At 36.3% G+C, this 13,633-nt stretch overlaps 1 protein-coding gene and 1 non-coding gene across 2 annotated transcripts; one reads left to right on the forward strand and one right to left on the reverse strand.

The window, feature by feature from the left end:
* The first annotated feature begins 394 nt into the window (after positions 1-394).
* On the forward strand, positions 395-11,951 carry LOC113779366 (probable LRR receptor-like serine/threonine-protein kinase At1g56130). The gene is given in 16 exon segments (XM_027324934.1): positions 395-607; positions 677-839; positions 1,283-1,522; positions 1,661-1,747; positions 2,379-2,425; positions 7,266-7,339; positions 7,910-7,992; positions 8,135-8,296; positions 8,373-8,444; positions 8,550-8,621; positions 8,860-8,890; positions 10,569-10,602; positions 11,014-11,473; positions 11,559-11,679; positions 11,682-11,712; positions 11,821-11,951. Coding segments are annotated over 16 exon segments (1,866 nt in total). The 5' UTR covers positions 395-549.
* Positions 11,952-12,408: 457 nt separating this feature from the next.
* TRNAR-CCG lies at positions 12,409-12,481 on the reverse strand. The gene has a single exon. It is a non-coding gene; the product is annotated as a tRNA-Arg (tRNA).
* Positions 12,482-13,633: the final 1,152 nt, after the last annotated feature.

Raw genomic sequence — 13,633 nt, forward strand, 5'->3', positions numbered from 1 at the left:
GCATGTTTACGCACACATGCAGATGCAGAGAGGGGGGGAAAAAAGGAAAAACCAGTAGAACAAGTAGAAGAGAAATGAGACCTCCAGGTTAGGTAACAATGGGACAGACAGACAAGGTGGGCTACGACTTTGGTGAGAGTCTGGAGTCCGGACTGAGCGGTCCAGAGACGGTAGCTCGCCCCTTTTCTCTGCTGTCAATATCATTGCTCCTCTTTTCCCCGACCCAACTTCAATGGTGTCCTTCTATTCTTCTCTTTCCAGACCGACAACATATGCTCCTTTTTCCAATTCTAATTTCCTCTAATTCTTCTTCTTCTTTTTTTTCCTATAATCTAAGTAGCTCAAGTCAACTTTCTATATATACAAGCTTTTGGATGACTTCAAAGCAAAGCTCCATATAGCACTAGGCCTGGTATATATAAATATAGATATCTAGGAGTAACTGATCACTTTAGACAAAAGCCCCATATATTTGAGCTTTGTGTATATTTTAATAGGTGTGTTGATTTGTTCGTTTATGTACAGTAGTAGTCCTAATACTATAGCATTATGGAACTAGAACTAGGACTTGCTCTTTCAGTTTCATCGGTCCATTTCCCCAATAAAAGTTTCGACCTAAACATCAATAAGAATGCACTGCAGCTCCAAGAACAACAACAACAACAACAACCTAAAGATCTGATCGAATTCAAGAACCTGATGATCACACAAAAGCGCAGTTTTTCTGAGGCATTTCGTGAAGACAAGACGCTTTCTTTGCTGGTATGGAACGGCCGGCAGCCAAACGATGATGAAGATGGGGAAGAGCAAGAGAGAGAGCCCTTTAGCCCTTTGGACATGTAAGTGGGAATTTTTTTATATATAATATACGTCAGGCCAAGTAAAAGTTCCTTTTAGCTAATTTTGCTTGAGAAATTCAATCACATATTTTCTGATTTTTTTGGGTTGAAATTAAGTAGTAAAGGAAAATTTCAAAGTATTTTTTCTTTCTCTGAAGAGAATTGATACATAAAAATGTGTAGAACTTTAACATATACGAGTATAGACTTTCGTAAACTGGATGAACATAAATGTAGCTTTAAGAAAATGCCTATGTGCATTCCAGTGACATGGGATGCATGTTTAGCTGTTGCTTCTATTTGTATTTGAATAAGGTCTTAGGTATTGTGGCTAGTTAACCTCAATTTTGCTTGAATGTTGACAAATAAAGCATGTTTAACAATTACGAAAATTTTAGAACAAACACAAATCGACTCCTAGTGTTTGACTAAATTTTTCACAGCAAGAATGATGAGGACGACCATGATCAAATAGTGGGTTGGCCACCTATAAAATCGTGGAGGAAGAAATTTCTCCGTGGTGGCCGCCAGGAAAGAGCACTGGAGAGGGCTGGTGTTAGAAACTCGGTATTTGTGAAGGTGAAGATGGAGGGGGTCATCATAGGAAGAAAGATTGATTTAACTCTCTTTGACTCTTATCAAGCCCTCACCAATGCCGTGCACAACATGTTTGCCAAGTGTAAGTCTCAAAAGCATTAAAGTCATTCCCACGACTTGTCTTTTTTTTTTTGTGTGGCTATTTTGCCTTGGAAATTTGCAGATATCTATCTATCTATCTAGCTATGGATTAATGAGATGAGTTTTGCTTGATGCACAGACAGAAATGGTGATGAAGATGATGGACCTTATATTCTCTCGTACCTGGACAAAGAAGGAGACTGGCTCCTAGCAGGAGATGTCCCATGGCAGTATGTACTGTATACTCTTAGCCGCTTTATTTTTTCTGTCTTATGTAGTTAAGATCATACAAATGGCTTTCTTTCTTTTTTCCTTCCCTTTCTTCTTAATTGAGGAACTTTTTGGCTCTTACCCGAAACAAGTATATTTGCTTGGTGGGAAATTGAAGGCAGAAGCATGTCACATTGAACAGTAGTCTAAAACTGACCGTTCATTAGTCATGCTGCAATCAAGAATTAATCCTGAAAAACTGAAAGATCACATCCAGTTATGCATCAATCTCAATCTCTTTGACAGTGAAGAGGGTTGGGCAACATGGCTGGAATTATGTCTAGTTCAAAGCGGTTCATGTAATTACGACTACATTTGATGTAAACTTGTATGGTATTAATATAATCGCCAATGTCGTCGCACGAGTTAACAAATTTAAATTTACATCCAAATTGTACGAATTTACACTAACAGTTACAAGAATTATATCAACCGGTGAGCCCTGATCAGTCAATTTTCTAATGAATTGGTTGAGATGGGGGGCAGAAGTACTAATGAAAGTTTAACTAACTTTTACTGATTAAAGTTGGAGTCTTTACAGTGTTGATTAAAGATAATTGTGTGATGGGTTGGGATCCAATTGTGTTGCAGAATATTCGTGGAGTCTGTGCAACGCATTGAATTACTGAAACGAAGGAGTTGATGGAGTAGGAGGGGAAAGATTGGAATATTGTCAGACACAAGCTAGGAAAGGCGATGATTAAAGCAGCAGTGCAAAGATTTGAAAGTGGTTGGAGAACTTGCTATCTATTCTGTAATTTGTTTTGGGTTTTTTATTTTTATTTTTCAGAATTATAAGAAGTTTTACTACTATGTACTAGCTATATATATATATATAGCCTTGTCGCACAACGTTTCTCTTGTTTGTTTTGTAAGAGGTGGACTAGCTAGATGTGTGTGAATGTGTGAGAAATCTCTTTAATTAAGCAGGCTTGTCCGAAATTGAATTCTAGTGATAAGAAAATAAATTTCACCAAAAGTTATTTTTTGGTGGCAACTTTCCTCATAGAGTAAAATAAATGAGTCATGAATGTTTTGAATTTTAAGGTTAATTATCTGAGTAAATTTTATATATATTGCCAGTGTTTACACGATTAATGACACATGAATAAAAGTTGGAATTCAAATTCAAATTTCATATAACTGTTATTCATGCAATGCTGACAGTGTATATACCGTCAGTATCAGTGTATATAAAATTAATCCTAATAAATTACCATTCAAAATGGAAAGAAGTCGGTTTTTATGTTCGAAATCATGAGCTAATTTGCATTTTTAGGAAAAAAAAATGTTAATGTAGGTGATGCTAGATAAATTGTGCATTTTTTTTTCCTGAGAAGTCTATGAGTATAATATATTTCGTCGATGAGAGCTTTGTATGGTAGTAAAAATGATAAGCTAAAGGTCAAAGGAACTAGAGATATTGGGTAATGCTTTTATAATCATGAGATTAAAAGGTGGGGGGAAAAAATTGCTCCTAGTGAGATGATCAATTTCACAATCTTCCGAGTGAAATTGATAGGTGGGCTTTGGTAATTTGATTTAATTTTTCACCTATGTTTAGGCCGATTAGGTGTTTTTAAAGTGTTTTTCAAAATTTTTACTGTAGTAGTGTACATAAAAAACTTTTATTGTAAATAGTTCAGTGTTTTTGGAGGTGTTCTTGAGTAGATATTTTAAAATACTTTTAGAATGAAAAATTCTTTTGAGATTTTTTTAAAATTAAAAATATCACAGCTTATCACTGCCATCCATCATTGCCACCACCCCATCCCTCCTTTCTCCTCCCTCTCCCTATACTCTACCTTCTCCTTCTCCTTCTCCTTCTCCTTCTCCTTCCTCCCATTCACTTCTCTTCCTTTCCACTGGAGCCCTCCCCTCCTCCCTTCCTCCTTTTCTAGTCGCAGCCAGAGCTCTCAAATCTAGTCCAAAGGGAGCTCTAGTCACGACCAAAAAGGGGAAGGTAGAGGAAGGGGCTCCCAATAGGGAGGGAAGAAAAGGAATAGAGAAAAAGGGGTGAGGGACGGAGAGGAAGTGAGAGGAAGGAGAAGAAGGAGACAAAAAGAGAGGAGAGAGGAGGGAGGAGGTAGCGGCGATGGTGGGGTGTGGTGAGTGGCAGTGTCGAAAGAACGAAGAGTGTATCAATTATTTATTTATTTAATTTTTAAGTGTATTTAATTGTATTTGAGATGTGTGTTTTTAGAGTTGCATTTGAAATTCTTTTCTGTAGATCCCACAAATAAAAATAGTTTTTCACAAAAATTCTCAATCCATAGGATACGAATCTGAATGCTATAATGCATGAAAATCAACATTGCAGAGCCCATTAAAAAGGAAAAGGGAAAAAAGAAGCTACTACTATTTTTGCCCTATTCCACCGGGGGATTGAGAGTTCTTGGAGAATTTCCTTGTTAGCATTAAATCATTGCCTGATCACTTAGGTTGACCGGTCCAACTTCAGTCAGTTTTTTCGCTTGGGCTGCTTGGACGCCAGCCATTTTACACGATTAGGTCAAACAGAATAAAAATTCCACTCCTACACGCTCAATATTATTATTGTCTTTGGCAAATGAAGAATAATTGATGCCTTGAAAATGTTTTGTGGGTGTTTTTGTTGTGGGGGGGGGGGGGGGGGGGGTGGATTACTTATACAGACTAGTATTGTAATGCTACTACAGTTGTATTGCATGGGGCCCGATTCAGCAAATAAATGAATAGCACTAGTACTGCGACCACCGCCTGGCTTTCAACGCGGAAATTGAAAGACTTGTCTGATGTACTAGTTGCCGAGCACGCGTGAAATTATTTCCAGAAAATGGTTGAGAGACTTCATGAATTGATGAATTGGATGGAGTTAAATCAGCTTGATCATTTTGACCAACGTCTTTATCTCCTACTCTTGATCTTGACATGAATTCCCTAGTCCCAATTACCATATGCAGGTGCAGGCATGACATCTTTGAATCTTTACATCCATGTAAAAAATATCAAGTATCTTCATTAAATCCCCAAAAACAATATCTGACACAGTACAATCCTGATCCATGAGAAGTTTTATGTTGGTACGAAGTAACTACTAGGCTAGTAGTTGGTTCTCAATCAGTAGAAAAGTTCTGACAACTGCTAATAGTTGGTTTAGGACTAATACAAAAATTTCATGTGCATACATTTGGATTGTAAATTATTTGGGATATTTCTACTGTAACACTTTTTGTAATGTGATGTATGTGAGATAAAAAGGTAATTGGGAAGATAAAAAGATGTATTGGAAATTGTAATGATGATGTTAGCAAATAAAATTGGGGAAATAATGCTCAATCCAAATGTATGCACATGAAATTGGGATGGGATCTTTATATATATGAACATGGAACTAATTTCATTGGTTCGAGAACAACTATTAGACATGTTTAGCAGTTGTTCTGGACGATATAAAATTTTCCCCTAGCCCATAGTTAAATGTATTTCTCATCCTCGTTGTTCTTAAATAGTTGTTCTAATGATGAAAAAGGAAAGAGGAATGCTCAATCTTGATGTTGCTTTCCCTCATTTGCCGATTAAAGCCTAAATAAACCCTTGAAATCTTTAAGTATTTGACATAGTACTCTTAATATTGCACGTTCTGAAAACTCTTCTTCTGTCATTTTAAAAAACCCTTGTTTGGATTGCTGTTTTTTACAAAAAAAAAAATTCTTACGTTCTTAATGAACACATTTTTAATTATCTATTAATTAGCAGAAAATTATGCAACAACTAAGGCCCTGTCTCGTTTACTTGTACACTTAAGAGCTTCAATTATGTAAAACTTAAGTATCGTTTTGTCATTGAAGCACTTGTTAACTGCTTCATTTTGTTAGGCTTTCGGAATCTTGAAATATTTTGGACTCAAAATGCTAAATCCGGTCCATTTACTGGTTCTTGACAGTAACCTTTTGGCATCAAAAATGCTTTTGGACTCAAAGTCTGTTGGTTTTTTGGGGCATGAACTAAGAAACAACACCTTAGTGTTGCAAAAAAAGCTTATAAGAGACTTGTATTGAAGGTAGAAAATGAGCTTATTGTTCTACATTCATCAACTCACTATTTATAGTGATTACATGAAACAAACTAGCAAAATATCCAACTAACAATTATCCTAGAAATCTCAACAAAATATAATCTCCTTCTACTAGCAAATCTTATCTAAAATATCTGTTAACAAACCAACATGATCTTTTGTTAACAAATATCCTTATTTTTCTAATAACTAAATTATTTTGATATCAAACATAATCTAGCAAAATATGTAGGAAAAGTTGCATATCTCAACACTCCTCCTTGCCACTTTTGCTGCAGATTTTGAATTGTCTTCTCAAATCTTTGAATCTTGTTTTGGACGAGACTTTTGTAAGAAATTCTGCAATTGATGATTAGCCTTGCAATGAACTTCTTCTTTTGTCTTCTCATGCCAAACTCCACATAAAAGATGATTTTTTTTTAATGTTTCCAAATAACCTTCTCATAGGTTTAAAATGGAACATCTTTTGACGATGTTTGAACCTATATAGAAAATATGAAATTTTGCATGATTCTTCATTTTGCCATCACCATCAAAATCTGTAGACCCAAAAACAGAAATGTTATAATCTTGATAAATATCAGGAATCAATCTGATATCTCCTGACTTATCAATGATCTCCTCCTGAATTTTTTCAGGATCTGGATTCTTGATTTCATCATCATGTTCCACTTTAGAATTGTCAAAATCTGACCAATTCATAGTGAAACTTCTCCTTTCTATTTTAATTGAGAATAATTTATTCTCAATCAAATCATCAGCCATTATCCTTGTGAAAACGGCATAAAAAACTGATATGTGAATGCTGGCCTTGGATCTCTGTCTAACTGCAACTCTGTGGTCTCTAATTTGTATATCCATCAGCTCTTCAAATGCTGATGAAACAAAATTCGTTTCCACCATATCCCGTGGATCATTGACTACCAAATAAGTCCAAAATTTTATGACCCAAATTTGGTAAGTTTCACCACCAAAAGTTGAAATATTTGACAAAAAGTTCTTTCCTGTCATGGCTTTGAACTTATAAAAGATTCTCACCAATGCATCACTCTAAAAAAAACTCAGGCCCTTAAGATATAGGCTCTTGATACCACTTTGTTGGTTTTTTGGGGCATGAACTAAGAAACAACACCTTAGTGTTGCAAAAAAAGCTTATAAGAGACTTGTATTGAAGGTAGAAAATGAGCTTATTGTTCTACATTCATCAACTCACTATTTATAGTGATTACATGAAACAAACTAGCAAAATATCCAACTAACAATTATCCTAGAAATCTCAACAAAATATAATCTCCTTCTACTAGCAAATCTTATCTAAAATATCTGTTAACAAACCAACATGATCTTTTGTTAACAAATATCCTTATTTTTCTAATAACTAAATTATTTTGATATCAAACATAATCTAGCAAAATATGTAGGAAAAGTTGCATATCTCAACAAAGTCCGTACACTGATGGCTCATGGAAAACAGCACAAAATAGCAAGTGGTCTCGTATAAAAACAAGAATTCTATTCATCTTGCTTGAATTGAGAGATTAATTGCTATTCTTCTAGAAGGGGGTTGAAGTGTGAAAGGGATAATTCTGACTGATTGATCTCACAGGCACAACTCCAGGAATTTTGAGTCTACGCATGCTGTCGTTCTTGTTTACTCAAAGAAAGCAAACACATTGGCAGGCATATATGATGTCATTCAGCTTTCACCGTGGCTTTTGTTGTCCCTGGGAATAGTACAAAATCAAACTTTCACAATCAAGAGCAAGAAATGGAAGTTCAAAAGTCATATCCAGCAACAACATTTCCATTTCATCATCAACGTCTGTTCAGTATTTTCTTTACTTCTGCGCCACTTACAATCTGCTTATGTCCATCTCTAGACTAGTCACTTTTGCCATTTTGCAATACAAACCATTTTGGTTCTTCAATTGCATGGCTTGGCTTCACTCTGATTACTGCTAGAGTTTCTCAATCACTACTACCATCCACGAGAGTTCATGCTCATGAATACTTTGGCGCCACGACTTCTTTTTTTTTTTCATCCAACCATGGAATTCTTAAGAAGCTTGTTCTTTTTTCTTTTTTTTTTTCTCTCTCTCTTTTTATGCTAAAGCTGATCTTTGCCCAGCCAACCACTGACCCAAATGAAGGGTTTTTCCCAGTTCATCATCATTTCTTTTCTTTTTTTTTTTTAAAAAAAAAGTTGTTCCCTTTATATAGCTGGCTAGTTAGTCTAAAGTTCTCAATTGAGCACTTCACAAACTTTATTGTATGCCTCGTACTATTGGATAGCGGTTGCTGTGAACAAGATTCTTGATCATTGGAACTTGCAAACCAAGTTGAATATGACTAGGATTGATCCCTGCACCAAGAATGCTACTTGGGCACCAGACGCAGCAAATCCCAGGATTGCTTGTGAATGTTCTGCCACTGTCTGCCATATAACTCAATTGTCAGTTCATCATCCACAATTTTTTTTTTTTTTGTTTTATTCTTTAACGGAGACGTCTGATCCTCATATCATTTAGGAAAATTTATGCTCTGGATATTTCTGGTGAACTTCCACAGCAACTTTTTCAGCTAAAAGAGCTCATGGACTTGTAAGTGATCTTTAGCCTATTTGGAAAATTTACTTCACTTCCTCCTGCATAGCCGTGTGACTTAGAAATGACACTGCATGTTCAATCGAGTGCAACATATTGTAGGAATTTGGGACTGAATGTACTCAGTGGTTCCATCCCAGCTGAAATTGGTCAATTGTCGAAGATGCAATGCTTGTTACTGTCGCTCAAACTGATGAGAACTTTCATATTCAAAGCAGATTAGTTTGAAATCTTGATTTGCATAAGAACTTCACTGGTCTGGTAGTTGGCATCCATGCAAGCATTTTCTTTTATTGCGATTCCTCTTTTCATCATACTTAATACGACTGAGCCTTAGAAGTATTTAGACCATTCCTTTTCTGTTATATCAGAAGTTTTAGCTCAAACAATTTCCATGGACTGTTACCAACAGAGCTGGGAAGATTAACTTCCTTAGGGCAGCTGTAAGTGTTCTACAAGAATTATAATAAATTATAAGGGAAAATCGTTCAAAACATCCCTCTCATTTTGCAAAATAACTTTTTTTGTCCCTCACTTTTAAAAATGTAATTTTACATCCCTTATAAATTTACGTTGGTCAAATTTGGTCCCTACTTAGGTTTTTGACTAGTTTTTTGTCGGAATTCACCACGTGCCTTGCACGTGATCATATTTTAAGGGCAAAATTGTCAAATTAAATTTTATATAATTCGATTCATGATCCTTCACATTTCATAAAATAAATTTTTTCGTCCCTTACATTTCATAAAATGAATTTTTTCATCCTTCACATTTTTCAAAATGAGTTTTTTCATCTTTTATTGATCATGTGTGTGAATAATTTTTTTTAAATCCATATATACATCTATTTGATTTCACTTGAACAGTACGAATAGCATGTGAAATCAAATAGAGATATATTACATACTGCTCAAGTGAAATCAAATAGATATATACATGAGTTTAAAAAAATTGTTAATTTTTCATCTATATTCATTTTCTTTTACTCGAAATTTGAAAATAAAAAAGACATTTAATCCTCACATTTTATAGTCTGATCCTTGATCAACTAGGTACATTGATAGGAGTGGAGTACTAAGTGGACCCACTCCACAAGAACTCTCAAAGCTGAATTCCCTTCGTACATTATATGACTGAACTTTTGCATCAAGCTAAGTCCTGAATAATGGAGGGAAAAAGTCAAAAGTCAAAGTCAACCATGTCTTTTGCAACTTGCTGGTGGGCGTCAGAAAACAGATTTACAGGAAAGCCCCCCTGATTTCCTGGAAAGTCTTGCAGCTCTCACCATGGTTTGCCGTAGCTGGTCGTGGTCGCATCGTAGTCTTAGTTATTCCACATCCTTCATGATATATCGGTTGAATATCGAGTGATACACACATTATAACATATAAAAATTTTCAAAAAAATCTTAAAAAATTACTAAATTTAGAAAATACCAAAAAAAGTACAATCTGAAAAAATATTCGAGTCAATTCCGAGTTGACTTGGATATATGCCCGATACAATATATCACGGATTCGAATCGGCCAATATCGACTGAGTCAGAGCAAGTCGCCACAGATATGGTAACATCCGTGATTCGAGATCGGTATCGTACCGATTCCTTCCGTTCCAATTATGACTCTGCCAATTCGTATCGGAATCGGCCGATATTGCTAACCATCACAGTCCTCTATGCTGTGGCATGTGTTTTCCCTTTCCATTTTAGTTCCTTTGGTTCACATTGAACTTTCCCCTTTTTCCTTCCTAAAATTGGGTCTCATGTTTTAGTGAATCTCTAGCTGATCAGTTTCCAATAACAGGAGGCTAGCTTGAAGGAAGGAACTAGTCTTGAATGTCAAATTCCAAGCAGCTTTGGTGCACTTGCGAAACTGGAAGACTTGTAAGGAAGTCTAGTAGTTTAGTTTCCTCAAATGCAGTAGTAACTTTTCTACTCGCTTATATTTTAGTATCAAACGTGCACGAATTTTCATTAACACCTCCATTGATGATTATAAGTCAACTTCTTCACTGCTTTGTGACTATTCCACTTGATGATAGTTCCAATTATACATGCACACAAAAGTGTCCTAAGTCAGTTCTGCTAAGTTTGCTACTCTGCGTCAGGAATGTATGTTGTAGGCACTTCAATCAATGACAACAGTTCCCATAACAGGTTAGCCTTTTAAACTTTTAATTAGCAAAGAACTCGGTTGTTTAATCAAGTTTTGCTTGTCAGAACTAAAATGAGCATTGATAATAAACTGAGATGCAACTCAATTGAGTCTTATCCTCACAGTGAGTAAAATATAACATGCTCTAGCTTCCTCAATCTTTTTTCGACTAGTTTAGGTGATAATAATCCAAAATTGGTTCTTCCGATCGATGCAGGAAAATGACTGCAAAGCTGAATTGCCTTCAAGGCAATGCGAGGTGCGCTGACATGATATCTAGGCTCTAAACATTTCTTGGTCATTGAATTATACATGGTAACCGCAATAACACGAGATTATAGGCCACGCCTAAAGGACTTTAACAACATTGCTAACCAAAGAAACTTCTCCATATATTATTGTTTGAATTATAGATTTGTTGCGTAAACTTAATTATGTTGTTGAAGCTTCATCCTCCATCAACTGTGGAGGCACAGAACAAGTTTCTGCAGCAGGAATAAAATTTGATGATGGTTCAGAAGCATTAGGAGCTGCCTCCTTGTACACAAGCCCCAGCACTGAATGGGCAGTCAGCAGCTCAGAAGCTTTCATTGCAAACCCGAACGGACCCAAATTTGTAGCTCAAACTCAAAGGGTTTCTCAAATCACAGGTACATTAGATTCTGAGCCATATAAAACAGCAAGGCTGTCAGCGAGTTCATTAAGATATGACGGCCTTGGACTGAAAAACGGAAAGTACAATGTCGAGATCCACTTTGCTGAGATGCAAATGGAAGATTCTCAATCCTGGAAAGGTCTTGGGAGACGCTTATTCGACATTTACGCCCAGGTACTCCAACTTTTCATGAAAAATATCAAGCAACACACAACATCTTGATTAATTTCGTTGGAAAAAACTAAGATAATAAAATTTATGTTCATTGGAAAAGGTTATGCCGTGAATTTTAATGTTGAAGATTTCCAATAGAGCAGTGGTTAAGACGTTCCAGGCAAATGTAACAAACACGGTGATGTACATACATTTGTACTGGGCAGGAAGAGGAACTTGCTGCATCCCTTTTCAAAGCACTTATGGTCCATTATATTGGTTTCAGCCATCCACGTTACTCAAGGTTCTCATCATCAAGCTCAGCTCCTTTAATTCTCATTCAATCTTTTTCTAATTACAAAAATCCCGACAATTAGTCAGAGTTCAATTGGTTTCATTTCTTTGCTAGCAGCATCTGATTCGATCGGTTCTTCAAGAAGTAACAACAAACGAGTAGGAAAAATTGCTGAGATAGCAGCTGGAACTGGAAGTGCATCAGGGCTGTTGATAATTTTGTTCCACTTTCTACATGTAGCGGACTAAAGGAAGCACCAGCCCACATGCGAGTAAAAACTGACTCTCCAAGAGAAGAATAAAATTTGCAGGCAAAATTTGAGGGCGTTGCTTTCTGATTACTTTTGGATATTTTGAGAACAAAAGTTCTTTTGGACACATAGATAGCTAGGAATCCTTACATAACTTTGTCATCAAGAAATTTTGAGGGATTAGTTGCTCGAAATATTAGACATCCAGTTTCCTTAGCCTGTGGGGCATCCATGGATTGGATTTTCTCCAGGAAAATAAATAAGTTTGGAAAACTGTAAATATAGATAAAATAAACATGAAGCTTCATGCTATGTGAACTTTGGGTGCCAAATGTGAATGTAGGCCACTGGACAAATAGACCAAAAGTTCAGTATAATGCACGGGAATTCGCCCAATTGGGAATTTGGGATACACCAAAACGTTTCACCGGGAAAACCCACGAAAGTAGGAAAAACGATCACGGTGGGACTCGAACCCACAATCTCCCGCTCCGGAGGCGAGCGCCTTATCCATTAGGCCACGCGATCGATGTAAGAAGCTTTTTCATATATCGATAAATATGCTAGCTGGCAAAACGGCAGCTCAAGAATCGCATAATCTGATTGAGACGCGCTCATTCTCTCTGTATCCAGCTCTCACTGTCACTGCTCAGCATTTGAAAGCTCCAATTATTTTTTGCCAGACAAAATAACTTCTAATATGCTTCTACATCTAGTCTACCCTAAGAGAAGGAATGGACTCAAAGGAATCATGGGAAGACCTCCGAGTGGACTAAGTCGCCTTCGAATCAGACGATGTATTATACATTCGCAAGTAAAATTCTAGAAGATCTTAAATAGAAATGTAAGGTGAAAATATTGTTAAATTGATTCTTATTGTTAAATCCTAATCTAAAACGTGTAAAAACTTTTTTTTTTTTACCAAAAAAAAGGACCTGATCCCACTTCAGGTCCCAACCCTTATTTGGATTGTTGAGTTATTCCCCATTTTTGTTACAAGGGTCGAACTCTGATGAATGCCCTAACTAGGGACTATACCACCAGATCGGCTACCTTGGAGGGACTTAAAACGTGTATATACTTGTATGCTTCTTGTGTATAAGTGTACCGTGTACGCACCATTCATCCACGAATCCTTCCAAAGTCCACACTCAAAAAAACCTTTTTAATATTCAATTTTCATGGTACAAGCATTAAACAAAAATATCAAAGCCATCACAATCACCAAATAACTCAATCACCTTCTCCCTAGTTCTGTGTATACAACACATAAAGTAAGTAAATTTGATGAATGCACCATGCGCGTAGGGTACAATTTTAATCTCTCAATTTTAATAACTCAATCACCTTCTCCCTATTGCACTGCTCTAGGATCCCATGCCAAAGCTATATTTCACAGTTTAGGTGGCTAATGGCTTAATGCAGCTCTAATATTCAACACTTTATTTTTTTGTTTTGTTTTTGTTGGGGGGAGGGGGAGGGGGAGGGGGCAGGGGAAGGAGGAGGAGAGGTGATAGTACTAAGAAGATAAACTTTGGACCTCACGTCATTTTAGCTTCACTTGCACACATTTCTTGATTTAGCTACATTTCAAGTTTTCTTGTTCAATTTCAACAACCTTCCTTCTGGATACTAGCGGTAGTAGTACTGATATGATCATTTGGAGTCATCTAATCCAAC

This window comes from Coffea eugenioides, chromosome 8 (genome assembly GCF_003713205.1).
Source record: "Coffea eugenioides isolate CCC68of chromosome 8, Ceug_1.0, whole genome shotgun sequence".
NCBI classification, from domain to species: domain Eukaryota; kingdom Viridiplantae; phylum Streptophyta; class Magnoliopsida; order Gentianales; family Rubiaceae; genus Coffea; species Coffea eugenioides.